The 24949-nt window shown below is 61.7% G+C and overlaps 3 protein-coding genes across 9 annotated transcripts; all 3 read left to right on the plus strand.

Annotated features, from left to right (window-relative positions):
* The first annotated feature begins 86 nt into the window (after positions 1–86).
* LOC104361659 (dual specificity protein kinase CLK2) lies at positions 87–14410 on the plus strand. Of its 4 annotated transcripts, XM_042784880.1 has the most exons (20): positions 118–265; positions 1925–2094; positions 2248–2482; positions 4241–4337; positions 4685–4751; positions 5144–5260; positions 5492–5658; positions 6120–6214; positions 6580–6709; positions 7065–7147; positions 7380–7459; positions 7677–7767; positions 11127–11204; positions 11299–11415; positions 11518–11638; positions 11740–11868; positions 12066–12225; positions 12493–12594; positions 12703–12820; positions 12954–14410. In XM_042784880.1, the coding sequence occupies exons 2-20, from the start codon at positions 1925–1927 to the stop codon at positions 13098–13100; spliced, it is 2304 nt and encodes a 767-aa protein (XP_042640814.1). In that variant the 5' UTR covers positions 118–265; the 3' UTR covers positions 13101–14410. The 4 variants fall into 4 exon arrangements, with proteins under 4 accessions (XP_032841319.1, XP_042640814.1, XP_032841320.1 ...); XM_032985428.2 differs by lacking the exons at positions 11127–11204; positions 11299–11415; positions 11518–11638; ... (3 more) ...; positions 12703–12820; positions 12954–14410 and adding an exon at positions 8208–8877 and having other exon boundaries at positions 87–265; XM_032985429.2 differs by lacking the exons at positions 11127–11204; positions 11299–11415; positions 11518–11638; ... (3 more) ...; positions 12703–12820; positions 12954–14410 and adding an exon at positions 8208–8877 and having other exon boundaries at positions 4244–4337.
* A 109-nt stretch (positions 14411–14519) lies between these two features.
* On the plus strand, positions 14520–20866 carry FAM189B (family with sequence similarity 189 member B). 4 transcript variants are annotated; one of them, XM_042785640.1, is made up of 13 exons: positions 14520–15113; positions 15439–15604; positions 16309–16365; positions 16523–16633; positions 16814–16939; positions 17056–17163; positions 17352–17512; positions 17628–17727; positions 17814–17898; positions 18011–18589; positions 18851–18919; positions 19139–19401; positions 19937–20866. In XM_042785640.1, exons 1-13 carry the CDS (start codon positions 15100–15102, stop codon positions 20105–20107), a joined length of 2010 nt encoding a protein of 669 aa, XP_042641574.1. In that variant the 5' UTR covers positions 14520–15099; the 3' UTR covers positions 20108–20866. The 4 variants fall into 4 exon arrangements, with proteins under 4 accessions (XP_042641574.1, XP_042641575.1, XP_042641572.1 ...); XM_042785641.1 differs by having other exon boundaries at positions 14520–15107; XM_042785638.1 differs by having other exon boundaries at positions 14520–15604.
* Positions 20867–20979: 113 nt separating this feature from the next.
* Positions 20980–24280, plus strand: LOC122152381 (lysosomal acid glucosylceramidase-like). Its single transcript, XM_042785670.1, has 10 exons — positions 20980–21424; positions 21624–21815; positions 21892–22038; positions 22160–22293; positions 22376–22548; positions 22653–22890; positions 23060–23284; positions 23398–23561; positions 23698–23823; positions 23914–24280. Exons 1-10 carry the CDS (start codon positions 21361–21363, stop codon positions 24014–24016), a joined length of 1566 nt encoding a protein of 521 aa, XP_042641604.1. The 5' UTR covers positions 20980–21360; the 3' UTR covers positions 24017–24280.
* The last annotated feature ends 669 nt before the right edge of the window (positions 24281–24949 follow it).

The raw sequence follows: 24949 nt of genomic DNA on the forward strand, positions 1-24949 counted from the left end.
CATATCCCCGCCCATCGCGGCCCCGCCCCGTCGCCGCTGCGAGCAGGGCGGGGCCGGCGCCGCGCCGTGTGACGCACCGCGTGCGTCCGTGCGTGCGCGGCGCCGCGGCGAGCTGCGCGCGGCCTGGCGGGGACCCGGATCGGCGGGGCGCGGCGGCGAGCGGCGGAGCCGGAGCAGTTGGAGCGGGGCCCGGGATTCCCGGGGGCCCACGGCCGCCATCACGGATTTCCTGTGGGACAAGCGCACCGGGCTGGCTGCGAGGACGGTGCGGCAGGGCGCGGCGCGGCGGGGCGGGGTGGGGGTAGGCCGCGGCCTCCGTGGCTGGCGGGGGCGGCCCGGGAGCGCGCGGGGCAGGCCCGGCCCGGCGGCGTTCCGCGGGGATGCGGCGGCGGCCCGGGCGTTTCCGGCGGCGGCGCTGGCGGGACCGGCCGGGCCGGATGGCCCGAGGAGGCCGCGGCCGGGCCCTGTGGGACCGGGGCGGGAGTTTTCGCACCCGCCGCCCCTTCCCTCGGTCCCGGTCTCTCCCGGTGGCCGGGCCCCGTCCCCCGTTTCGCGGCCGGGCCCCGGTGCTTCCGCTTTTGGCACTCGGCGCGGCCCCGCGCACGGTGGAGGCCCCGCCCGGCGGCCCCGGAGCGGGGCAGCGAGCGCCGCCGCCATCATCGTCCCCAAACCGGTTCCAGAGCTGCTGCGGAACGCCCCGGTGCGGGCTGCGCCGGCTTGGAGAGGGGGTGCCCGGCCTTGGCGGGCGGCCAGCCTCGCCTTCTCATGCCGCCTTTAATTAGAGGCTGCAAGCGATGCCTCCGTGCTGTGCTCGGCACAGCGAGGCCTGGTCGCGGTGCCGCCGAACTGGGGGGAACCGTGAGCGGCCCCATAGAACCCGGCCTTAATCCGGAGAGGCTTGCTCGGGTGTGATGAGCTTGGTGCCACCAGGTCACGGCATCATCGGGGGCGGTTTTGCCTTTCGGTGGTCCTGACTATAATGTCGGTGTAGGTGTGGGTGCGGGAAGGCAGCCGGCTGTGTGAGGGCATCTCTTTGGGGGAAAAAAAGTTACCGGTGGAAGGTCTCTGGACAAAGGGAGCTGCAGCTTCTTGCCTGTGGAGATGAGGCAGGTTGAGCAGCTTGGTGCTTTGAAACAAAAATACATGCAGGGAGCATCTTAGAGTTCTGAAGGGAGGTTTGGTGATGAGAGCAGGATCCCAAACTAGCACTTTAGGGCTGGGACCCGGTGTGCCATCTTACCAAGGGATTTTTCTCCTTCGCTCTTGACTCTCCCATCCCACCAGCAAGGTAGAGGTGAGCACTCCTCCCCTCTGAGGTCGGGTTTGCAAGGCTTCATGAACACCTCTGCATGTGGAAAGGGTGATTTTGCTCCCTGGATGCTGGAGGGCCCTCCCCACTTGCAGTAGGAAGTGTAGATGTCGCTTGCTTGGCAGTAAACCAGAGACATCTCTCCAGGAGCTGCCCACTTCAGTGTCTCCAGTACTGGTGCGCAAGGACTTTGGGCCAAGCACTGGTGATATCCTGAGCTTCATTTCACCTTTTTTCAGTTTTCCTGGGTGGTGCTTCTCTCCTTCCTGGGGAGCATGTTAGTTTAAAGAGAGAAGGTGGACTCCCTGAAGGTGCAAATGCTGCTTCTGGAGCTGTGGTCAGTAGAGATGGGTGTGAAAAGGGGAAAGTAACCTGGAAAACAGAACCGCAGCAAACACAGCGCGCATGGGTGGTTTCATCCTCTCTTGTTACGGGGTTCTGGGATCTCTCAGAAGTTCATTTCCTCCCTCTCAAATCCTCCCTGCACACTCAGACACGCTACTGATTGCCTCCCACCCTCCTTGCCCTAGCAGCTCCTCAGCCACTGATGCTCTGCACCAGTTTCCCTCCCTTGCAGTTGCCTCACATAGTCATCGCTGTCTGTTGTCCCCGTAGATGCCTCACTCTAGAAGGTACCGCTCGTCAGAGCGCAGCAGCCGGGGCAGCTATCACGAGCGCTACAGAAGTCGCAAACACAAGAGACGGCGGACACGGTCGCGGTCGAGCAGCAGCGAGCGTGACCGTCGGCACCGTCGGGAAGACAGTTACCATGTTCGATCCAGGAGGTGAGTCCGCAAAGATGAGGCGGGACCTCCCTGCGGTGCTGCTTCAGCTTGGCCAGAGGCATCTGTGGTCAGCCCAGCTTCTGAGTGCTCTGAGCTGTAACTTCCAGGGCAGTGTTCATAATCAAATCCCCTTGGCTTGCTTCCCTTCCCTAGCTACGATGACCACTCAGCAGACAGGAGGGCCTATGACCGGCGTTACTGTGACAGCTACCGGAGGAACGATTACAGCCGCGAGCGAGGGGAAGCCTACTATGAACCCGAGTACCGTCATTCCTACGAGTACCGACGTTCCCGGGACCGCGAGGGCAGCTACCGGAGCTGCAAAAGCAGCCGGCGTAAGCACAGGCGGAGGCGGCGCCGCAGCCGGTCCTTTAGTCGCTCCTCATCGGTGAGTATCCTGCTGTGCTGGGCCTCCCCTGTAACCTTTCTCTCCCAGGTGGCGAGCTGGGTAAGTAGAAAACTCACTTTCTAACGCTCTCTCGGACTCGGCTTGAGAAATGCGTAGAAAGCCTTGGATGCAGACAGCAGTCCTGTCCAGCATCCTGATGCGCCTTGGCAGTGGCTGCCCTGTGCCAGCTGGGCACAGGCAGCTCAGACCCTCTCTTAGTGTTGCCTGCTCAGAGGTGGGAGGAGGACAGGCATGCCTTGCGAGGCTGGCGTGTCCCCTGGGGTGGTGCTGCAGTCCTCAGCTCCTTTATCCCTGCAGAGCACTGCTTTTGTTTGGTGGTGCTCATTGAGAGTTGTCTAGGAACCCCAGCCAAGCAGTCTTTTGTGCAAGGTCTGTACAGCAAGTGTTCAGCTGATCCTGGCCTCAGAGAGCTCAGGCTGCCTGCAACAGACGGTGTGGTCCCTGGTTCGGGCCTGTGTTCTGTGGCAGGAAGCCCCTCCTCTGAGGGTTAGGTCCTGCATCAGAGCAGGATCCTTCTGGGTGGGCCCAGCTGACGTTGGGATGTCGTGCGAGGGGTTTTGCAAAGGAGTAGAGCTTGTGGACCGGTCAATTCAGGTGGAGGCAGCAACCATCACAGGCTCTTCCCAGCAGTGTCCCTGGCTTTCTCTTCTTGTCTGTTCTGCTGTTCACCTTCCACTTCTGTTAGACCCCAGACACGTTCTCTGCTCTGTGTGGAGCTCTCAGTGTTGTCTGGTCTGTTCTGGCTGTATGTCCAGGGATGGGATTGTGGGCTGGATTCGGGTCCCAAGTCTGCTGGCCGGTTGCTCCCAGGTGTTGGGGATACCTAGCTGAAGAACTGAAGGCAGGAATTTTCTCTTCTCTGGCATAAACCTCTTATCTGTCTCATCCCAGGCTGTCCCTATTCCCTGTTGGGCCTCTGCTTCTCTCCTGGAAGTTAGTCCTTCCAGGATCAGCTTCTTTGAGGGAGGGTCTAGGAAGAAGTGTCACATCTTCCCCCAGGCAGTCACTCATAAATTCTCTCTGGTTTTGGATGGATCTTTGTACCCAGAGTTGCTTCTGAAATCTCTGAATTCATCTTTTTCTGAGTGTTGGGGCTGGGGGAAGCTCTGTGGGTGGTTGTTGGAATGGGATGGGGAGTGCCTGTGTGGGGCAGCCTGGCCCTTTGCTCATGCAGGACTTCCCAGCACCTGCCTTCTGCTGCCTTTCCTCAGTGGCTGCCGTGGGGCTGAAGTGAGCCTCTCCCCGCGGCCACTGAGCACCCGGCTGCAGAGTTGTGCTTCAGTGTGCTCTCTTGGCATTATCCAGGACCCAAAGGCCAGTGCCGTTCCTCTCTGAGCCCCACTAGGAGCGAGAGCAGCTGGCCCCTTCCACTGCCCCTCCGCTAGCCCTTGTGCTGACAGTCTCTGCTCTCACACTGGTTCGGGTGGGGCTGTTTGTAGGTTCTTTTTTTTCTTTTTTTTTCTTTTTTTTTCTTTTTTTTTTTTTTTTTTGCTACAACGAAAAGCAAACTGTTTTTTTCTTTTCTGAGCTAGTGTGTTGTATCTTGACATGTTCCCTTGCAATATCCCTATCGTTATATATTCCTCTGTGCCGTATGAATTGGCTGGGAATCTCCTCCTGCAACCCCTCCTCAAACAACCATGTGAATTTCCAAACCAACCAATGCGTGACGCTGGCTGCTGCGCTGGTTTGAAAATCTGATTGGTGAATGATGAATTCCCTGTCTGCCTGGGCCAGCAGCGGAGTCGACAGAGCAGCAGAAGGGCCAAGAGTGTGGAGGACGACGACGAGGGGCATCTGATCTATCGCGTCGGCGACTGGCTACAAGAAAGATGTACAGCCAAATCGTAACATAATTTAGCTCTCTAGTTAAGCTCCCATCGCAGTCGCAGATCTGTCTTATCTTTCTGTTTCATTTTATTTTCATTGTTTATTAAAGAGAAACCCTCTCCTTTTCCTTCCCCTTTTGTTAAAGCTACGTTTATATTTTGTATTGTTACTGAAGTGGCAGGGAACTAGGGCAGTTGCCTTGTGCAGCCGGTGTCAGCCTTCCGCTGCTCCGGTCTCTCAAGCTGTGTGCAGGTTAGGTGTTGCAATGCATTCTCCTCTGCCTTGTGTATGCACTGCAATCAGGTCGTGCTCACTCTCTCATCTGCCTTCCTCTCTTTCTCTCCCTCCCAGATGAGATTATTAGCACCTTAGGGGAAGGCACATTCGGTAGAGTGGTGCAGTGCATCGATCACCGGAGGTACGTCTGCTCCTGGGGCAGAGGGGCACGTGTTGGTGATGGGAAAAGAGAGGCCACAGCTGGCGACAGAGCCTTTTGTGTTTAACGTGGAAGCCTGGGGGTGAAAATGTGTCTCTTCATTTCCAGTATTCCTCTGCTGGTCTGGCCACTCACCTTCTTGGGTCACTCATGTATTGGAGGGGGGTGGGGGAAAGTCTCAGGGCTGTTTGTAGGGGGGGAAAAGGCACTGCTTTGGTGGACAGCCCTTAACAGCCACCTTCTGGCTTGAACAAGGGTTGTGGAAGGCTGTGCTGCACGGGATGAGGCTGGTTCAGAAAGTCCTTTTTGCAGGGCACAGGCTCTGTGACCCAGCTCAAGGGTGATCTTGTGCTTTCTTCCTGTTTCTCCCTCAGGGGTGGTGCACGTGTTGCTCTCAAAATCATTAAAAACGTAGAGAAATACAAAGAGGCTGCTCGACTGGAAATTAATGTGCTGGAGAAAATCAATGAGAAGGATCCTGAGAACACAAAGTGAGTGTGCTCTTGTTCAGATGGAAGGGCATGCATCGCCTTAGCACAGTTGCAGGAATGGGATGAGAGATACTCGATATTGTGTGACTGAATTTGTTTGTAGCTAGTTTTTGGAGGCATATTGGCTTCCTGTGGGATACAGACTGAGCTGGGAAAGGAGGAGCCTGGTGCAGGGATAAGGTAGCCACATGGTGTGTGCAGACCTGTCCTGAATCAAAATTTTTCTCTCAGTCTTTGTGTCAGGATGTTTGACTGGTTTGACTACCATGGCCACATGTGCATCTCCTTTGAACTGCTGGGGCTCAGCACCTTTGATTTCCTGAAGGACAACAACTATCTGCCTTACCCCATCCACCAAGTACGGCACATGGCCTACCAGGTGTGCCAGGCTGTGAAATGTAAGTGTTCACTGATCTTCTCTCCCCTGGTTCTTGACTGACCTGGAGAGCTGCGCAGTTCCCAGTGTTTGTGCCAATTCTACAACTAGTGGCCCAGAGCAGTGACTTTTTGCTGCAGTGCTGCTGTGCCAATTCTGAGACTGAGCCTTCCTGCCTCTCCAGCAGTGAACGTGTACTTGGAATGAATTCTTTTTATTTTCTTGATTGTAAAGTTTTTGGGCTGGCAGTAGCTCAGGGCACTTCAGCATCCATCCCCTTACACATTCTGGTGATCAATATAATAAATCTTTGTGCTTCTGCCAAAGCGTCTTGGCCTGGACTAGCCTGACTGTTCACAGCCAGTTCTAAATGTGGGCTAAACTGGTGCCAGTATGAGCAAACTGAATGATGCTTGCTCTTTGGGTGGGCCCAGCCTCGTTTTGCTTCTGTTCCGTCACCCCGTCCTTTGTTTGCTTCCTCAGTTCTGCATGACAATAAACTCACTCACACTGACCTCAAGCCAGAGAACATCCTCTTCGTGAACTCTGACTATGAACTCTCCTATAACCTGGAAAAGGTAACAGCACTGCCTCATGTTAGAGGTCTTCTCTTGGGTTCTTGGTATCCCCAATCTTATCAGCAGGTGGGAGGAATCAGAACATGGCCCCAGGAGACATGGGGTTAACCAACTACATTGATACATTAGTTCAGGGCTTATATCTTGCATGAACTGCCTCTGTAGTTTATAAGTAAGCCATAGGGACCAGAGGCTTTTACCTGGCTGATGGTGAGAGTTTGTCTGGGGGCTGTGCCAGCACTAATGTACCCTCTGAAGCCTTCCCCCCACATGGTGCCCTGGGGTGATGGCTCAGCTGTGTAAAGAAGGTGCTAAATCTGAATCTCAAAACTCCTGAGTAACTGATACCGTTCTCCCTCATGAAGAAGCGGGATGAGCGGAGCGTGAAGAGCACAGCCATCAGAGTGGTGGACTTCGGCAGTGCTACATTTGATCATGAGCATCACAGCACCATTGTGTCTACCAGGCATTACCGGGCCCCAGAAGTCATACTGGGTAGGTACTGGTTGGTCTTTCTGCAGAGGCAGGCATTTGCCTTGAGGGCACTGGGTGCTGCCTGCTGGATTAAGGAGCATTTTGCCTCCACATCATTCAGGAGCTGTCCTGGGTTTACCCTGGGAGATGAGAAGTGCTTTGTTTAACATGCTCTACAGTGCTGGGTGGGCCAGCAATGTGGAAGTCAGTGTTTTTTGACATTGCTACCAGCTGGGCACTATGTTGCCACCAGTGTGTCAGGAGCCTGTCTGGAGGGGGTTTTTCAAGTTGTTTGTTTTTTAAAAGAGTGAGGGAGAGGGATTTGGAATCTTAGGCTATAACTGGATCTTTTATTTAAAAAAACATTGTTTTTTAGAACTTGGCTGGAGCCAGCCCTGTGATGTGTGGAGCATTGGCTGCATCATCTTTGAGTATTATGTGGGTTTCACCCTGTTTCAGGTGAGAACTGTATGCTGTATGGCTACCTCACAACTGATGAAAGAGGATCCTGGCTGTTTCCCAATACAGCCAGGAGCCTCTGGGACTGATGGGGTTACCTCCATCACTGCAGTCTTGTAGAGACGACCAAGGTGTTGCCCAGCAAGGGGTTCTGAATGGGGGAATACCCAGGGCTGGAGGTAGAACAACTGAAATCTGTTCCATGCCTTCTCTTTATGTTTCTCTTTCTCAGACACATGACAACCGCGAGCATCTGGCCATGATGGAGAGGATCTTGGGGCCAATTCCTTCTCGGATGATCCGGAAGACAAGGTGAGCAAGGCCAGCTGGGCACCACAGGCTTGCCAGCTCTCTCCTGCTTCACGTGTAGTGGTTCTCTGAGGGATTGAGCTTTGAAGCTGCCTGCTGAGCCAGTTGTCTGTGCTGCTGCAGTGTCCTGAGTCGTACGTGCTGCCAGGGCTGGCGTGTTGCTGTTGCTGCAAGACGTTTTGTACTTGGGGTAACATCTTCCCACCTCTTACTCCAACAGGAAACAGAAATATTTCTACCATGGCCGCCTGGACTGGGATGAGAACACCTCTGCTGGCCGCTATGTTAGGGAAAACTGCAAGCCGCTGCGGGTAAGGTGGGGTGGGCAGGGCCACCCAGTTGTTTTATCCTTTTCTCATTGCAGAGTCTTATAGTACCTGCCCCAGTTGTGAAGATTCTTCTTGTGGGCAAGGCTGGGCCGCCAAAAGGGTCAGACCAGTGTGTTCCTGAAGGAGCCTTGCCTGTCCCAGACATAAACTAGGAAGACTGCAGCAGCCTGGGCTTAATCTGAAGTGGAGGAGAAGGAGGAAGGCACAGAGACCTCAGGAAGTGCCTGGGAAAGATGGCGGGGGGGTGAAAACTCGGCAGTTTCATGTGGTAAAGCAGCCCAGAGCTCAGGTCTAGGATGAGTGACTGACTGAACAAAACCAGCCTTCCTCCAGTTTAGCTGTCCCTTCAGCCCAGGGAATGTATGGTGACTGGGACAGGGTGCAGTGTACTTAGCCCTTACCTCTGCCCTCCATCTCCCCAGCGATACCTGACCTCTGAGGCTGAGGACCATCACCGCCTTTTTGACCTCATCGAGAGCATGCTGGAATACGAGCCGTCCAAGCGCATCACCCTGGCCGAAGCCCTCAAGCACCCTTTCTTTGACATGTTGGAGATGGAGCCGAGCACAAAAATGTGGGACTCTAGCAGAGACATCAGCCGGTGACGCCACAGGTGCCAGCCTGCCCTCAGATTCTAGCCCCCGTGGAGGCCTGTGTGATTTCTATTCAGACACTTGGTGCTTTTTTTTTTTTTTTTTTATACATGAGAAGAACTCCCTGGACACATTTGTAAAGCTGTTAATATGTGAGATACTGTAAATAGCCCATATTCTATATCGGCCTCTGAGCACCACGGGCCTGACCTCCTGCTGTTGCTGCTGCCGTTATCGTGAGGCGAGGGGGCCTGTATGTCCATATTGTAAATACCTCTGTTCACATGTTGCTTTGTCTCTTGTTCTCTCTTGCCCTCCATGGTGTAAATACTCCAGGATTCAACAGCTCTCTGTATCTTAACTGTTTCCTTGTAAGTTATGAAACTGGTGGGACTGCATGGGAATTATTTTTTGGATCAATGTCATAGCCCATCCCCACACCAGAGTTTTATAAGAATTTTGTACAGTCTTTGTGAAAAATAAATATGAAGTGAATAAACTACCTGGTTTGGGTTTGGACCAGCAGCAGCCCCTCTTCGGGCTGTTCTGTGGGTCAGTTGTGCTCCTGATGTGCCGTGGCTGTATGCTGTGCCTGGCAGATGGGAGGAAGGTGCATCTTCTTGGGGGATGAAAGGTACTCTGGTCCAGGAAACTTCAGTTACAAAGCCAGCTCTGTCCACCTGCACCACTCCTCCCAAGCTTGGATGCTGGTCTAGCCTCTGAGTTTGCACTGGGTACGAGTGGCGTTTGGCCCTCTGAGGGCTCCAGCTGCTATGGAGGGCAGCTAAACACAGACTGGCCTTTTCATCACACCCTGTGCTCAGTGTTGAGGTGGGATCTAGAAAAAGGAAGACAGTGAGTACTTCAAGATACATGTTCTCTTTACTAGAAAAAACTCTTGTTCCCTGGAGGGGATGAAGTGATGGCTGCTGGAAAACGGGTGTCCAGGTACCCGCCTTCAGTTGTCAAACATATCCCAGTATCTGTGCCTTTTCAGCTCTTACAGGCTCTGCAGTGAGGCCTGGCTTGGACTTTTCCATGGGAATTGCTGGGGCTGTTACAGACCTGAGAGCAACTCTGTGTAGATGCTCTGCCAGCGTGTCTGCGAGAATCGTGTTGGGGTGGTGTCAGTTACAGAGCAGACACTCACGATCTGTTCTGCAGGAGCTTATTGCTTTGCTGTAGCAGCATCTGTCTGGCAGACTGTTATCACATCGAGGGATAAAGGAAAAGTCCATCTTCCCCTGGAGTTAAGTGTGGGAGAGTCTCAGGAGGGGTGACATTGAGTCATCTTCACAAGCTTGTGATCCTAACTTAAAGAGCTTGGCCTGGAAGCTTTCACCTGCCTTCTGCAGTATTGCTTGGTGATGCAGCAACCAGCTGGGTGTGGTGTGCCAGGGAACAAGAGCAGGGGAAGACCCTATGCTGCTGCACATGTAGCCAGCCCCTGGGTGAGTCTGGAGGAGAATTAGATTCTTGCTGCATGTCTCAGACTTAAAAATAGCCCACACCAGTGTCCAAAACCCAAATCCACAGCTTCTGCTTTCCCAGCAAAGAGCAGGGCTCAGGGTGCCAGCTGTCTGTATTTAAGTGGGAGCTTGTGAATTTGTGTGTAACTCTGTAAGTCCATGTTCAGAGGCTAAAAGAATACTTTTAGCAGAGAGGTGTGGTTGCTGTGAAGCAGTCAGAGCTGGACAGGAACCAGAGGCGGGTACGGATAGATGTCCCATGCTGCTCTCAGGACAATGAGGAATCCTCTTGGGCAGGTGGTGTTGGCCTGCTGTCCACATGCAGCTGGTAGTTGATGGAATCAGGAATCCCTATAAATAACTGGTCCAAGAGACACAAAAGTTAAAACCTCCCAAGCTGCTCCTCATGCCACGAATGCTTCCCTCTTTTACTTCCATGGAGTCTGCTGTATGGCTGGTTGGGGTGGGCTGCATGAAACAGCTGCTTGGCTGCACCTCCACTGACCTCCCAGAGGGTAAAGCTTGGAAGGGTTCCACGGAGCCGGCGGCGAGCAGCACCGCGGCTGTCCCGGTGAGCGGCAGGAGTCCAGCCGCGGGTTTTGGACGTGAGGCCTCAGGGAGATCCGCAGGAGGGGCCTGCTGGTGTGGCGGGCCTGGCTGACAGAAGCCATCCCGGGGTGGAGTCTGCCCTGGGCGCGGGGCCGGGAACGCAGCGGGGAACGGGGGACGCGGTGGGACATGGCGGGGCCCGGGGGGGACACGGGGGCCTGGCGCTAGGATGGGGAAACCGGGAACGCGGCGGAGAGGCCTGGGCCCGGCCCAGCGTTGCCATGGGAGGGGGGGGGGGGGGGGGGGGCCCCCCCATCACTGTTGCCATGGCGACGAGCTCCCAGCAGCCCCTGCGCTGGCGACGAGAGGGGGGTAATGGAGAAACGCGCCAGCACGTGACCTGGACCACGTGGCCGCGCGGGGCGCCCGCAGAGGGCTCCCCCCAACGCCACCCGCAGCGAGGCACCGCCGCGGAGCCGCAGGCGGGGCTTGTGACGTCACGGCGCAGCCGGCCAATCGGCGCGGGCGGGGCGGGGCGACGCGGCTGACGGGACTGAGGCGGCGGAGGAGTCGGCGGAGGCCCCGCTCCCGGTCCCGCCATGGCCCAGCGCGGCGGCCCCGCCGTGCTTCCGGATAACCCCTTCCAGGTGCGTCCCCCCCGGCGGAGCGGCCGTACCGGCGGAACCGGCCCCGGCCGGCCCCCACCTCACACCAGCCGCGCCTCTTGCAGGACCCCGCGGCGGCGCAGCCCCCGCCCGGCCCCGAGCATGCGGCGCTGGACGCCTACAGCCCGTTCGAGAGCGGCGCGGTGAGGCGGGCGGGACACCCCCCCCACCCCCCCCAACCCCCGCGGGTCTCTCGGCGGCCACCGGCGCCTCACTCCCCGCTCCTTCCTCCCACAGCCGCCGCCCCCCTACCAGGCCCCGTCGGCGCCTCCGCCGCCGCTGCCGGCGGCCGGTGTGCCTCCGCGGAAAGCCAGCCCCACGGAGCCCCGCAACTACGGCTCCTATGGCACGCAGGTACCGGGGGTGGGGAGGGGGGGGGAAGGCAGCCTGTTGGCCGCCGCGGGCTGGGCTGGGGAGAAGGCGGGAGCCCCAGGGCCTGCGCTCCCCGCGCCACAGGCCTCAGCGGCAGCCGCCACGGCCGAGCTGCTGAAGCGGCAGGAGGAGCTGAACCGGAAAGCGGAGGAGCTGGACCGGCGGGAGAGGGAGCTGCAGAACGCGGCCCTTGGTGGCTCCGCAAGTGAGTGGCCTGCAGGGCAGGAGGGGGGGATGGCAGCCGCCTTTCCCTGACCCCCTGTGCACAGGCACTGCTGCTCTCTCCTTGTCTCCTTTGCTCTGCAGCGAGGCTGAACAACTGGCCCCCGTTGCCATCCTTCTGCCCAGTGAAGCCTTGCTTCTACCAAGACATCCCCGTGGAGATCCCTGCTGACTTCCAGAAGACTGTTTCTACCATGTATTACCTCTGGATGGGTGAGTCCCTAGGGGAAATCTAAGGGCAGATTCTGGGAAGAGGTAGAAGAACAAGTGTCCTGCATGCGAGTGAACGCTGCTGGCTCTGGAAAAGTCATGACTAACATGTGGTGCCCAGGTCTTGGAGGGGGCTGAGCGCTTAGTTTGGGATGGGGGCAGCCTTGCTCAGCTTGTCTGACTGATCTCCTCTCCCCCAGCCAGCACCATTGCTCTCTTCCTGAACTTCTTGTCCTCGCTGGCCTGGTTCTGTGTGGAGCCCTCGTCCGGTTCTGGGTTCGGCCTCTCCATTCTCTGGGCTCTCCTCTACACGCCCTGCTCCTTTGTCTGCTGGTATAGGCCGATGTACAAAGCTTTCAGGTGTGTATAAGCTTGAGCTCCCAATCCAGTAAAGCAGTGAGGTGGCTGGCTGCATGGCTGGTGCTTGAAGCTGGGGAGACTGGGCTGCTCGGATGAACAGGTCCTTGCCCCAGATGCAACACTGACAGTGTCCCAGCTCCTTGTGACCTTTGGGTCTGGGGGATGTGGTGATTCTGTGCTGAGCTTCGTGTTCTCCTCGTGCCTCCCGCTTTAAGGAAGGTTTGAGAGTTTTTTTGTGGCCTAACCTTGCCTGTCTCTTTCTCCCAGGAGTGACAGTTCGTTCAACTTCTTTGTCTTCTTCTTCGTCTTCTTTGCTCAGAATGTGATGTATGTGCTGCAGGCCATTGGCATACCAAACTGGGGATTCAGGTGTGTGTTGTGTTGACCCCAGGGAGTGCTGGCTATCCAAGTACCCCAGGAAGGGAGGAGACAGGTGGAGAAGAGGGAACCTGTGGGCAACCACCTCTTGTTTTGCAGTGGCTGGATATTGAGCCTGATAGCACTGCGGAAGAACACGGCCGTGGCTGTGATGATGATCCTGGTGTCCTTGTTCTTCACAGCAGTGGCTGTGTTGGGCATCATTATGCTGAAAAAGGTGAGTTTGGATTGAACCTCAGGGCTGCGGGAGGGCGAGGGTGCGTTTTGGCAGTCATGGGGTCGCAGCTCTGTTCGTCGGGGTCCCGCAATGGGGCCAGTACCCTGACCCTGAGCATGCTGCTCTCTTCTAGATCCACTCCCTGTATCGCCGGACAGGTGCCAGCTTCCAGAAAGCACAGGAGGAGTTTGCTGCAGGGGTCTTCTCTAACCAGGCTGTACGCACTGCGGCGGCCAACGCTGCTGCGGGTGCTGCCACCAATGCCTTCCGGGCGCCCTAGCCGGGCTGGGGTCCCGGCTTCTCATCGCACGTGGGCTCTTTCTAAGGAAGAGGAAATCCAAGTTGCACTTTCATTGGATCCCCGTGTGTCTGCATCAGCTGTCAGAGGCTGCCTCATCCCAGCTTGGAAGTGCTGGTGCCTGAATAGTCTGCTGCTCTAACCCTTTTCCTCACGGATGGAGGCTGTTCTGGTTTGTGCTGGTCCCTTCCCCTCAGCAGACTGGGGAAGGAGCGGGATGGGAGGTGCTGTGGCCAAGCCCTGCGCCTGTCATCGCCTTCCCTTCCAGCACCAGCTGTGGGGGGCGGGCAGGAGCCTCCTCCAGACCTGTGACAAGGACTGAAAGGGCTGCTCCCCTTCCCTGGGCTCTCTTCCCCCACCTGGTTATGCCACTTGTGTACCCTGGGCCACGAAGGGCTCCCCTCATGCCCAGTCCCTGGGGAAGGCCGAGGCCAGCTCTTCCCTGGAGGTTTTGCCTGCCTTCCCTGTGCTGTGGGACCTGATCCTCAGCTGAGAAAATCATCCCCCCTGCTCCCCCAGGGAGCAGGGCTGGCTCTGGCTCTAGGGTGCTGAGCTGGGGGGCAGCCCCCTTCCAGTCCCTTTCCCCATCCTTTCCCTCTACTTTGCTGGGCTGAGCAAGTTCCAGGTGCAGGGAACAGGAGAGCGGGTCTGGGACAGGCGCCAGAGCTGGGTGTGATGCTGGTGGGACTCCTGTCCATGTGCCCAGCTGCAGCCACCCAGGGCGTGCACACGCTGGTCCCTAAACCCAGGCTGAGCACCAAGGAGGGATCCTGGTACCTCCTTAGCTTGCTCCTTGTCTCCAGCGTGGGGGTGAACAGCTCCCTTCCTCCTCTCCTCTTGTCCTGAGGCCAGTGACCCCTTACACCTCATCACGCTTCCCCGGGGGCCTTTGCCTTCTCTTTGCGGGGGCAGAGCTGGTCACTGTGTGCAGCACTGCCCCATATGTGCCCCGTGTCCCTGCTAGCCCCCGGTGCTTCCTCTGCCAGTGTCCTTGGCCATCCCTGGGCCTGGTGTCCCTGGCTTGGGGCTCATGAGCTTCACCCCATCTCTTCTCTGATGCTCCTGGGTTTGTCCCTGCTGCTCCTGGGCTGGCAAGAGGGTTCGTGCCTTCATCTGTGGGGGCCACCGCCTGCGGCTCTGCCCTCCCTGTCCCACGGCCCAGGGGGGCTGGTGATGTCGGAGGGCCCTGCTCCACCCGTGGCCACCCTGCCGCGGCGTCCCACGTGTTGCTGCGCCCGACGCCAAGCCGCCTTTAGGTTTTATTTAAGGAATAAAATGAAGTTTGACTCCTCGCCTCCGCCGTCTCCGTGCGCTGCCCCAGGGGAGCGGGAGGGTCGGACTACAGCTCCCGGCGTGCCGCGCAGGGGCGGCCCCGGTGCGGGCGGCTGCGGGAGCCTTCCCGGAGCTGCCCTGCGCCTCGGCAGCGCCCGCTCCGCCTCCTGCCGCGGGCGCGGCCACCGGGCTGCGGCCCCGGCCGAGCGGGGAGCCCGGAGGCCGCCGCCGGGGCTCGGCGGGGGGGGGGGGTGGGGGAAGGGGAAGGTGATGCTCGGCCGCGCTCCGCGCAGCATCCTGCCGCCCGGGCGTCCCGCGGCGCGGGGGCTGGGGGGAGCGGGGCGGCGAGCCCGCCGGTAGCCCCGTGCTGGGGTCGCTCCTGGCAGCGGGACCCCCACACGCACCATCACCCCGCTCCGCGGGAGCTCCGGCCCCTGCGCCCGCCCCCCACCCCCCCCCGCGGAGGATGCTCCTGGGCGGTGGCCGGACCCCCGCCCGCTGCCCGGCCTGCGGCTCCCGCCTCCCGGCGCTGTCCCGGGGGCCGGCGGCCAGGCCCGGGCACCGCGTCCTGGGCGGCGGTTCTCGGCCTCCGCAGGGCAGCATGATCCCCCGGCGGGGGCCCGGCGCTCCAGGGACGGCGAGAGAGGAGGAAGCCCCGGGGCCGTGCTCTGCCTTTGGCCGGCAGCTCTAGGCCGGCTCTCCGGCCGGGATGCGAAGGTACCGGTGAGGCTGGTTCTGTTCCCAGGACAACCCGCGGAGCTTCTGGCGGCCGCGGGTCCCGCGTGGCTGTGGGCGCTGCCCCGAGCACCCCACCCGGGGGGCAGGAAAGAGCCGCCGTCAGCATCCCTCGGGAGGCGAAAGGTGGAGCCCGGCCCGTTCCCGCAGAGCATCCATTCCTGCTTCCCCCGGGTCGGCCCCGTCCCGGCGCGGTGCTGCCGCCTGCCCCGGGGCTCTGGGGCCGGCTGCCCCCCCGTGTCCCCCGCCCCGGGGCAGCCATGCCCTCCCCCAGCGATTCCAGCCGCTCGCTGACCGGCCGCACGTCTCGCAGCCTCACCCACCTCCGCGTCCAGCGGACCTGGCTGCAGATCCTGCTGGTGCTGGGCTTCATCCAAGTGATCCTGGGTGTCCTGATCGTCACCTTCAGCCTGGTGGCAGCCACCATCACACCCTCCAGCAAGATCCGGCACTCCTGCCCGTCCTGGGCCGGCTTCTCGGTGAGTCTGGGGCTGGGGCGGTGTGTGGAGGGGCCTGGCACTGACCTGCTCTGCCGGGTCCATACAGCTCCCTGGATGCTGAATTTGCCACTGGTCCCAGGGGTGTGTAGCCCCGCTGCTCCCCCACCCTCTGCCTGTGGCTGCCATGGTGCATTGTGGGAGAATCCTGAGGGTTCCCTCAGGGTGACTCTGTGAGGGATGGGGACCCCCAGAGCGGTGCAGGGGGCTATCCAGGCTGTGAACACTGAGGTGCCACGCTTCCGGACAAACGCTGAGCAGGTTTATGCAGCCTCGGGCAGGGAAGGGGGTGTGGGGTGCTGCAGTGGTGACAGGGCGGGGGACTGTGCAGCCCTGCCCTGCTCCCGAGCTGAGCGGCGGGATGCTCTGCCTACCACGTATGTGGGGTGAGGGCAGGACCCCGGCAGACCCTAGGTCCCCCGTGAGGACCCTGCGGCATGGATCCTGGCCTGCGTTTGCTGCCCGACACGGAGCTGCCTGCAGTCCCCAGGCTCTCCAGTGCCCTGAATCAGCAGTTTCTCCTAGCTTGCAGTGCCGGGGCTGCCCCTACGGCCCTGCTGCTCCTGGGCTGGCTCTGGGCCCGAAGGGCTGGGGGGGCTTTTGCCCGAAGGCGGGGGCTGCTCTGAGCCCCGCTGTCTGGCAGACACCCCCTCCCCACCCTCACCCCTGGGCTTGTGCATCTGCAGCTGGCGCTGTCAGGGCTCATCGGCATCGTCTCCTGGAAGCGGCCGCTCACCCTGGTGGTAGGTGTTGGAGGGGGGGGCAGGGAGCCAGGATGGGGAGGGCAGCATGAGGGGGGGGGCCAAGCAGCCCCACGTGCCCCCAGATGTGCAGCCGCATGTGTCGGCTCCCTGCTCTGCAGCCCTGCCCCCCTGGCAGCCCCTCTCCTCCCCGCTGCAGATCACCTTCTTCACGCTGCTGTCGGTGCTGGGCGTCATGCTGAGCCTCGCTGGGTCCATCCTGTCCTGTCAGAACGCGCAGCTGGTGAAGTCTTTGGAGGCCTGTGAGAGGGTGAGGCTGGCCAGGGGGTGCCACAGTGCACCTCGGCGATGGAGCGCAGCTCATCCCTGGCTGCAGGGCTCTGGGGACATGGGGAGCTGTGGAGCAGGGGTCTGGTGGCAGGCTGCACTGGTGGCTCTCAGGGGAGAGTGTGGCATCCGAAGGTCCCTCACCAGTGTTCCTTGTCCCCAGGACAGGGACTCGTGTATCTGCTGCCAGGCCCACTTGGAGCCCCCCCCAGCCTCCTGCAGCCGGCAGAGCGAGATGCTGACCATGTTCCCCAACCCCGACTGCCGGAGCATCCGCATGGCGCTCAAGGTGGGGGACCTGGGGGGGGGGGCGTGGAATGGAACGACAACAAAGGCTCCCTGGGGAGTGGCCGTGCACCCTGCCATGCTTTGTGGGTGTCTGCAGCTCACCCCACTCCTCCCCAGGACCTCCTCTTCAGCGTCTGTGGCTTGACCATCTTTTCCACCATCATCTGCACGCTCTCTGCTGTTGTGTGCTGCATCCAGATCTTCTCCCTCGACATTGTTCATGTGGTGAGTCCAAGCCTTGGCCCGGGAGCAGATGGGGCTGGGGGGCAGCACTCCCAGGATGGGGGGTGGAATCTAGGGTGCCAGGGCAGGACCTGGCCCAAGCCAGGTGTGGATTAAGGCTCAGAACACGCTTCCCTTGCTGAATCTCTGGGTAGGGGGTCCCAAATCTCCCTCCTCCCCTCTCCTTGCAGCTGGTCCCCCAGCGCTCGAGCTCCGTGACGCTGGAATGCACGTCCCCCCCCGACACCTTTCTGCAGAGCATGATGGACTTTGAGGAGTTTGTGCCCCCGGTGCCGCCACCCCCCTACTACCCACCTGAGTACACCTGCAGCTCCGAGACCGATGCGCAGAGGTACCCAGCCGGGAGCAAGGCTGGTGGAGCAGGGCCACCATGGCGCAGGAGCCTGTTTGCCCCCCAAGCAGGGCTTGTCCCACCCGACATGGCTTTTCGGCTCTTGATTCTGCAGCATCACCTACAACGGCTCCATGGACAGCCCTGTGCCCCTCTACCCAACTGACTTCCCCCCTTCGTATGAGACCGTGATGGGGCTGAGGGGAGACAGCCAGGTGGGAGACGGGGGGCTGCGGGCAAGGGATGATGAGGCAGGGCTGGGCTCCTGCTCTGCCTGTGCCCTGACCGCGCTGTCCCACAGGCCACCCTGTTTGACTCGCAGCTGACGGACGGCTCGCACGCCTGCACCTGCGACCGCGTCCCCTCCATCGTGCTCAGCGGAGAAGGTGAGCGTGCCTCATCGGCGCACCTTGGGCTGGAGCATCGGTGGGACGGGAGAGGGGCCGCGGGGGGACCGGCCCTTCCTAGCCGCTCTTCACTCGCGCCCGCTCCTTGCAGTGTCCATGGACAGCGGGTCCCTGATCATGTCTGAGATCATGGACATCCCCGGGGACAGCAGCCCCTCGGAGGACTCGTGCCTCCTGGAGCTGCAGGGCTCCATGCGCTCCGTCGATTACGTCCTCTTCCGCTCCATCCAGCGCAGCCGTGCGGACTACTGCCTGAGCGTGGACTGCGTGCAGTGCAGCCACCACGCGCGCAGCCCCACGCTGGGCTTACAGGGGCCCTTCGAGGAGACACCCCAGCCCCGGGTGCGGGGGGAGCGCTCCTACTCCTGCTCCACGGCGGAGCCTGGCCACAATGGCATCTTGGTGGGGGGAGCCGTCACCCACAGCTGCAATCGCCTGGAGGGGTTGGCCCGCTGCATCGGCCCCTGCTTCCCTGAGGTGCGGCTCAAGGAGAAGAGCTCGCTGCAGGGGCGCGGGGGTGGCCGCTCTGCGGGGCCCAGCACCGGGCGCCTCTGCCACCCACGGCGCAACAGCGAGACCTCCTGCCCCTCATCCCCGGCCCCGGGGCTGAGCCAGCGCCTGCTCGTGAGGTCGCACAGTGACCCCGGTGTCCTGATGGCCAGCCATGCTGGTAGGTGGCATTGGCATCTGGGATGGGGACGTGCGCGCAGCAGTGTCTGTCCGGTGCAGCCAGCAGGTTTTGGCCACGTTTCTCTGTGGCCAGGCGGGATTAGAGCTGGTCTGAGGTGGGCGGTTGCACCTGGGGAATGGGGAGAGCAGGTGGGGTCTGCTGGGCCGGGAGGAGCCGGGGTTGTGTTGCCCGAGCTGGTGTTGGGGGTCCTCACAGTGGTGCGGGGTGCTGCCAAAGCTTGAGCACTCTTTCTGCTCCCAGCAGATTTCAGGGAAGTACTTTATACCAAAGCACTGGAGGACACCGTGTCCAACTCCTCTGCGGATACAGGTCAGGGTGCTGGGATGTACTGGGCTATACAAAGAGGTGGGGGGAGTGTTTCTGTAGCCCTTTGGGGATCAGAATCACCCCGTTGGGTCTGGGGCAGTGGAGACCTGCAGTGGTACCGTCCCCACCGGCTGGGGAGGGGAGACAGCAGGACCTCCAGGGGCTGTGGGGACAGGTCCCATCAGGACCAGCATCCCGGCATCTCACGTGGTGTCTCCGCAGGGCTGTGCTCGGAGGCCTGCCTGCTCCGCCGTTCACACTGTGACTCCCCGCCGCTGCTCCGGGCCAGCTCGGTGGGGAAGAGCAAGCTGCTGCCCTCCAAGAAGGTGACACAGCAGCTGTCGAAGACAACCACCCGTTCGCTGGGGGACCTCAAGGTCTGCCGGGGCACCCGTGGGCTGGTGGCCAGGTTCCTGCAGAGGCCCAAGCGCAGCCCGGCAGCTGGCGTGGAAGTGCCTGGGCACAGCTCCCAGCGCCACAAGCAGGTGGGCTCCAGCAGCCACGGTGCCCCAGGGGACAGGAGCAGCTCCTCCTTCCCAGGGAGCCCCATCCTCTCTCCCTCCAGTCCCCACCAGCATCTCCACACTGGCCCTTCCAGGGTCTCTGCTCCCATGCCGTGCACTTCATGGTGTCAGCACCCTGCCTTCAGGCAGAGCCTCCTTCCTACAGCCCTGTCCTTGCCCAGCCCTCCTTGGCACGGTCCCCACTGTAGGCATGAGTGGGACAATCGGGAAAATCGTGCAGTGTCGCAACAGCTTTGGCTTTGCCCCTGAGTCACCACAGCCCTGCAGCAGATGCTGGGACATCCTGGCATCAGCTCATGGGATGTTGGAGGCCTTGCACGGCCCGGGAAGCCCTGGCGGGAATGAGCCCATCCTCACTGCCAGCGTATGTGCGTGATGCACACACCATCCCCTGCCACCCCTGCCCTCTGTGCCTGCCTGGCTGCCCCCAGAGCGTGGGGTGCTGTGGGCAGGGATGCCAGCCACGAGGCTGAAGCCTGTCCCCGGGGGGTTGCAGGTTCCCTGGAGCGCCTGGTCGGGAGCAGAGCGTCCCCATGAAGGCATCCACCTGCAGAGCTGCGGGGATCTGAGCTCCACCTCGTCCCTGCGACGACTCCTGTCTGCCCGCCGGCTGGAGCGCGGCCGCCCACGGAGCCTCAGCGGGACCTGCAAGGAGAGTGTCCTCTGATGGTGCACCCCCCCACCCGCGGCACAGCCTCCGCAGGGACCCTCCCTGTGCCCCGGTGTGGAGAAGGGGGTCCCACTCTGGGCCAGGGCCCTCGGACATTGCTCAGACATTGTTGCTGCTCCAGCAGGGCTGGGTCCCTGCGCCACTGCCCTGGGGCCTCCTGCGCCCCTTCCCCAGGCGGGGCCAGGGCGAGGGGCTGGTCCCCTGGGGTGTCTGCTGGGGGGCCAAGATGGCCATACCTGTCCCCTGCGCTGGCCGTGCCTGTCCCCTGCCCTGTGCCAGCTGTGCCTGTCCCCTGGGATGGCCATGTCCATCCCTTGCCCTGTCCCCCGTGCCGGCTGTGCCTGCCCGTGTGCCCGCCGTGCCTGTCCCCTGGGATGGCCATGTCCATCCCCTGCCCTGTCCCCCGTGCCAGCTGTGCCTGCCCCTGTGCCCGCCGTGCCTGTGCCCTGGGATGGCTGCGCCTGTCCCCTCCCGCGCTGGCCGTGCCTGTCCCCTGCCCCGTCCCCTGTGCCAGCCGTGCCTGTAACCCGGGACGGCCATGCCTGTCCCCCGCATCGGCCGTGCCCATGCCCTGTGCTGGCCAGGCTCGTCCCCTGCCCTGTCCCCCTACCCTGGCCGTGCCTGTCCTCAGCCCCGTCCCCGCTCCCCTGCGCTGGCCGTGACCCGGCTCCTGCCTGGCTCCCCCCGGGGCCGGGCCCGCGGCGTTCCCAGCCGCGCTGCCCCTCGCTACAGACCGAATAAAGGTGGTGGCCGCCCGCCCGGGGCCGTGGGGCCGGTGGCGCCGGGGGAACGGAGGGGGCGGCAGGTGGGGGGGGGGGAAGGGAACGGGGAGGGCGGTGTCAGCTGACCGATCACGTGACCGGCGGGGCGGGGCGCCTGCGATCCCGGTGGCGGCTCCGGTGGGTCGGGAACTGGGGGGCGGGGGGAGCCGGGGCCGTGCCCGCCACCCGTGCGGCTCCCCCTGGGTCTGCGGCCCCGTTACCGTCGAGGCGGCAGAGCCGGCCCCGTGCCCGCTGTCTTGCCCAACCGGGCCCCGGCCCGCCCAGTACCGGAGCCGCACCGGCGCCCCCGGGCGTGGGCGGGACGGGAAGGCCCGGGCGCCCTTAAAGGCGAGGCCGGCAGCTGACCCGGTGCTGCGGGAAAGGTCGGGCAGCCAGTGCGGCCGGGACGAGCTCGGGGTGCCACCGGGACCAGAGACTTCAGCGGTGCCGCCGCCACTCACGGGATCCCCGGGGGGACGTGGAGGGGCCATGGGGGCCGTTGGTGCCCTGGGCTGGCTGCTGCTGCTGCTGCAGGCCGTGCACCGGGCCGCAGGTGAGCGCGGGGCCGGCGGCAAGGTGAGGGTGTCTGGGGGGCTGGGGGCAGTGCGGGAACTGGGGTGCCTGGGGACGTGACGGGGTGCAGAGCGCAGGGGCAGCGGGAGCACCCCGGGGGCAGGCAGGAGAGTTCTGGCAGGGACGCGTCCCCGAGCCGGCAGCTGCCCTCACCCTGCCCGTGCCCCCCCGCCCCCCAGGTGCCCAGCCCTGCAGCCCCAAGTATTTTGGCCGCGATGCCATGGTGTGCGTCTGCAACGCCACGTACTGCGACACGCTGGACCCCGTGGTCCTGCCGGCACCGGGCACCTACGTCAAGTACGAGAGCAGCAAGGCCGGCAAGCGGCTGGAGCGCAGCGAGGGGAGCTTCCAGCGCAGCCTGCGCGCCCCAGGTACCCGCTGCAGCTGGGCAGAGACGGGGCAGACCCTGCCTGCGACCCGCCGCCACACTGGCTCCCCTCCCTGCAGATCTTGTCCTGACTGTGGACATGACACAGCGGTACCAGAAGGTGAAGGGATTTGGTGGCTCTGTCACTGATGCGGCTGCCATGAACGTCTTTTCCCTTCCGGAGACAGCTCAGGATCATCTGCTGCGCTCGTACTTCTCTGAGGAAGGTGAGAACATCAGGAGAGGAGGAAGGGATGGTGATGGGGACCCTGCGGGCCTCTGCCTGGGCACCAGCAGGGCTTGGAGACGTCCTGTCCCACTGCCCACCCATCCCACCCCACTCTGCAGGGCTGGAGTACAACCTCGTCCGGCTCCCTATGGCCAGCTGTGACTTCTCCCTCCATGCCTACACCTATGACGACGTTCCCTTCGACTACGATCTCACCCACTTCAGCCTGCGAGACGAGGACACAAAGCTGAAAGTGAGCGGCAGGAGGGAGCAGGGTGGGACGTGGGGGCAGTGCAGGAGCTCAGCTCAGGTGGTCCCTCTGCCCCTTCCTGCAGATCCCCCTCCTGCACCGAGCCTTGGCCATGAGCAAGCAACCGCTGTCGCTGTACGCCAGCCCTTGGACCTCCCCGACCTGGATGAAGACCAGCGAGTCGTTTGTGGGGAAGGGCACACTGAAGGGGCAGGCAGGGGACAAGTACCACAAGACCTGGGCCAACTACTTTGTACGGTAAAGAGCGCTGGGGGTGAGGGGACGGGGGGGATACTCAGGAGGGGATCCTCAGCGGTGGCGCTGGGGAGGTGCTGTGGGTCACCTCTTTCCCCTGTGCCCAGGTTCCTGGATGAATACGCCAAGCACAACCTGACCTTCTGGGCAGTAACGGCAGAGAATGAGCCTTCGGCGGGGCTGATCAACAACTACCCCTTCCAGTGCCTGGGCTTCACGGCCGAGCAGCAGCGGGACTTCATCATACGGGACCTGGGCCCTGCACTGGCCAACAGCTCCCACCGCGACATCCAGCTCATCATCCTGGACGACAACCGGCTCCACCTCCCGCACTGGGCCAAAGTGGTGAGTGTGGTGTGGGGTCTGCCAGCATGAGGAGCCAGGGCAGAGCCCCAGTCCTGCTGGCACAGCATGTCCCCATGGAGGGCTCAGCCGCTCAGTCCCACGGCGTGAGGGCTGGGGCACTGGCTCTGCCCCCCAGGCACCGGTGGCCACTGACTTTTCTCCCTGCCAGGTCCTGGAGGATGAAGAGGCTGCTCGCTATGTCCACGGCATCGGCATCCACTGGTACCTTGACTTCATTGGTCCCATACAGGACACGGTGGTGCCCACTCACGAGCTCTTCCCCGACTACTTCATCCTGGCCACGGAGGCGTGCATTGGGGCCCATTTCTGGGAGAGGGATGTGATCCTGGGCTGCTGGGACCGGGGGAACCAGTACAGCCACAGCATCCTGATGGTGAGGCCCCCGCGTCCCCCCTGCACGGTGGGCCCCGGAGAGGGCTCCTGGCACACTCCCTCTCCCATTGGCACGCCACTGCTTGGGCAGAAGTCTGGGCTGTCCTGTTGCAGAACCTGAACCACTTTGTGGCCGGCTGGACTGACTGGAACATAGCCCTGGACCTGGAGGGGGGTCCCAACTGGGTCAAGAACTACGTGGACAGCCCCATCATTGTGGACAGCAGCGAAGGCATCTTCTACAAGCAGCCCATGTTCTATCACATGGGGCACTTCAGGTGGGTCGTGGCCCCTCAACCCTCTCTCAGCTGCCTGGACTCCAGCTTCATGGTTGCAGTAGCAGCTTGTTGGGATGGGAGCTCTTCTGGGGTCTGACTCTCTTCCTGGGGTTGCTCCTTGCTCATGCCTGTGCAGTAAGTTCATCCCCGAGGGCTCCCAGCGTGTGGGGCTCGTCGCCTCCAAAGAGTCCAAGAAGACGGACCTGGAGTACACGGCTTTCCTGCGCCCCGACGGTGCCGTGGTGGTGGTGGTTCTGAACCGGTGAGCAACGCAGCCCTGGGCTCCAGGCATGGGACCCCATCCTGGTGCACTGGTGCTGCGGATCTGACCCCGCTGCTCCTCACCCTCCAGGTCCCTGCAGAACGTAACCTTCGGGCTGGCTGATACGGTCGGCCTCATCACAGCCGTGGCTCCAGCCAACTCCATCCAGACCTACCTGTGGCAGCGGCAGTGACGGGGCTGGGACGCCCATGGCTGGACTGAGCCAGGCCGGGAGAGCAGCCCCACACTGCCTGCAGGCTCGGCCCTGGGGGCACAGAGGAGGCGGCTCACCACTCGTCTGCACAGCGATGGAGCCGAGTGCTCGGGCGAGCTGGGCCGGGGAGCGCTGTGCGTGTGCAGGAGGGCCAGGGGCACCGGTGCCCCTCGGGAGGGAGATGCCACAGGCTGTGAACGCTTTTTTCTGACGCTCTGACATTAAATGCTGATGTTGCCTTGATGTCTGCCGCTGGAAGAGAAACGTCCAGGTCCCTCCCCTGCTCCCAGGCACTGTGGCTGGGTGCCGGCTGGGCATAGAGCCTACAGGAGTCCCAAGAGCAGCATTAGAGCACCTGGAGCCCTCCCAGGGTGGCCGCTCTCCCTGCCCACCCTCCTGATCCCCTCCTGCCCTGACAACTCGCAGTGGGACTTACTCTGTCAGGGAGGTGCTCCAGGCACTGGTCTGCTCCCAGTTTCAAGCAGTTGCTGCCTGACAGGGCCCTGAGCCAAGCCTTGGGTGCTCTCCTACTGCCTTTGCGGGCAGGTTTAGGAACTGGCAGGCAGCTCAGGATTTACCCTGCACACAGACGCTCTGAGTCCTGGAGCAGGAGCCGAGGTGAAAAGCCTGGACACCTGCCTTGGTGGAACCCTGGGGAGGGACCACGGCTGAGCTTCAGCTTTCTGTGCTTTTCCTGCTAAAATGGAGCCACTTGCAGCCCGGTGCTGGGCTGGGAAGGTGTGTGGATCACATCTTGGGGTGCTCCCCGAGATCGGGGCTGGAGGCAGAACCAGCATGGTGGGTTCAGGGTACAAGCCAGCTCTGGATGGGGTCAGAGCAGTGGCAAAGCTCCTGGGGCTTTGCAGGGAGAGGGATGCCGGCCCGGCTGCAGCAGCCCTGCCCTGGGGTGTG

The sequence above is a fragment of the Tyto alba genome, unplaced genomic scaffold, assembly GCF_018691265.1.
Source record: "Tyto alba isolate M040663 unplaced genomic scaffold, T.alba_DEE_v4.0 Super-Scaffold_8, whole genome shotgun sequence".
NCBI classification, from domain to species: Eukaryota; Metazoa; Chordata; class Aves; order Strigiformes; family Tytonidae; genus Tyto; species Tyto alba.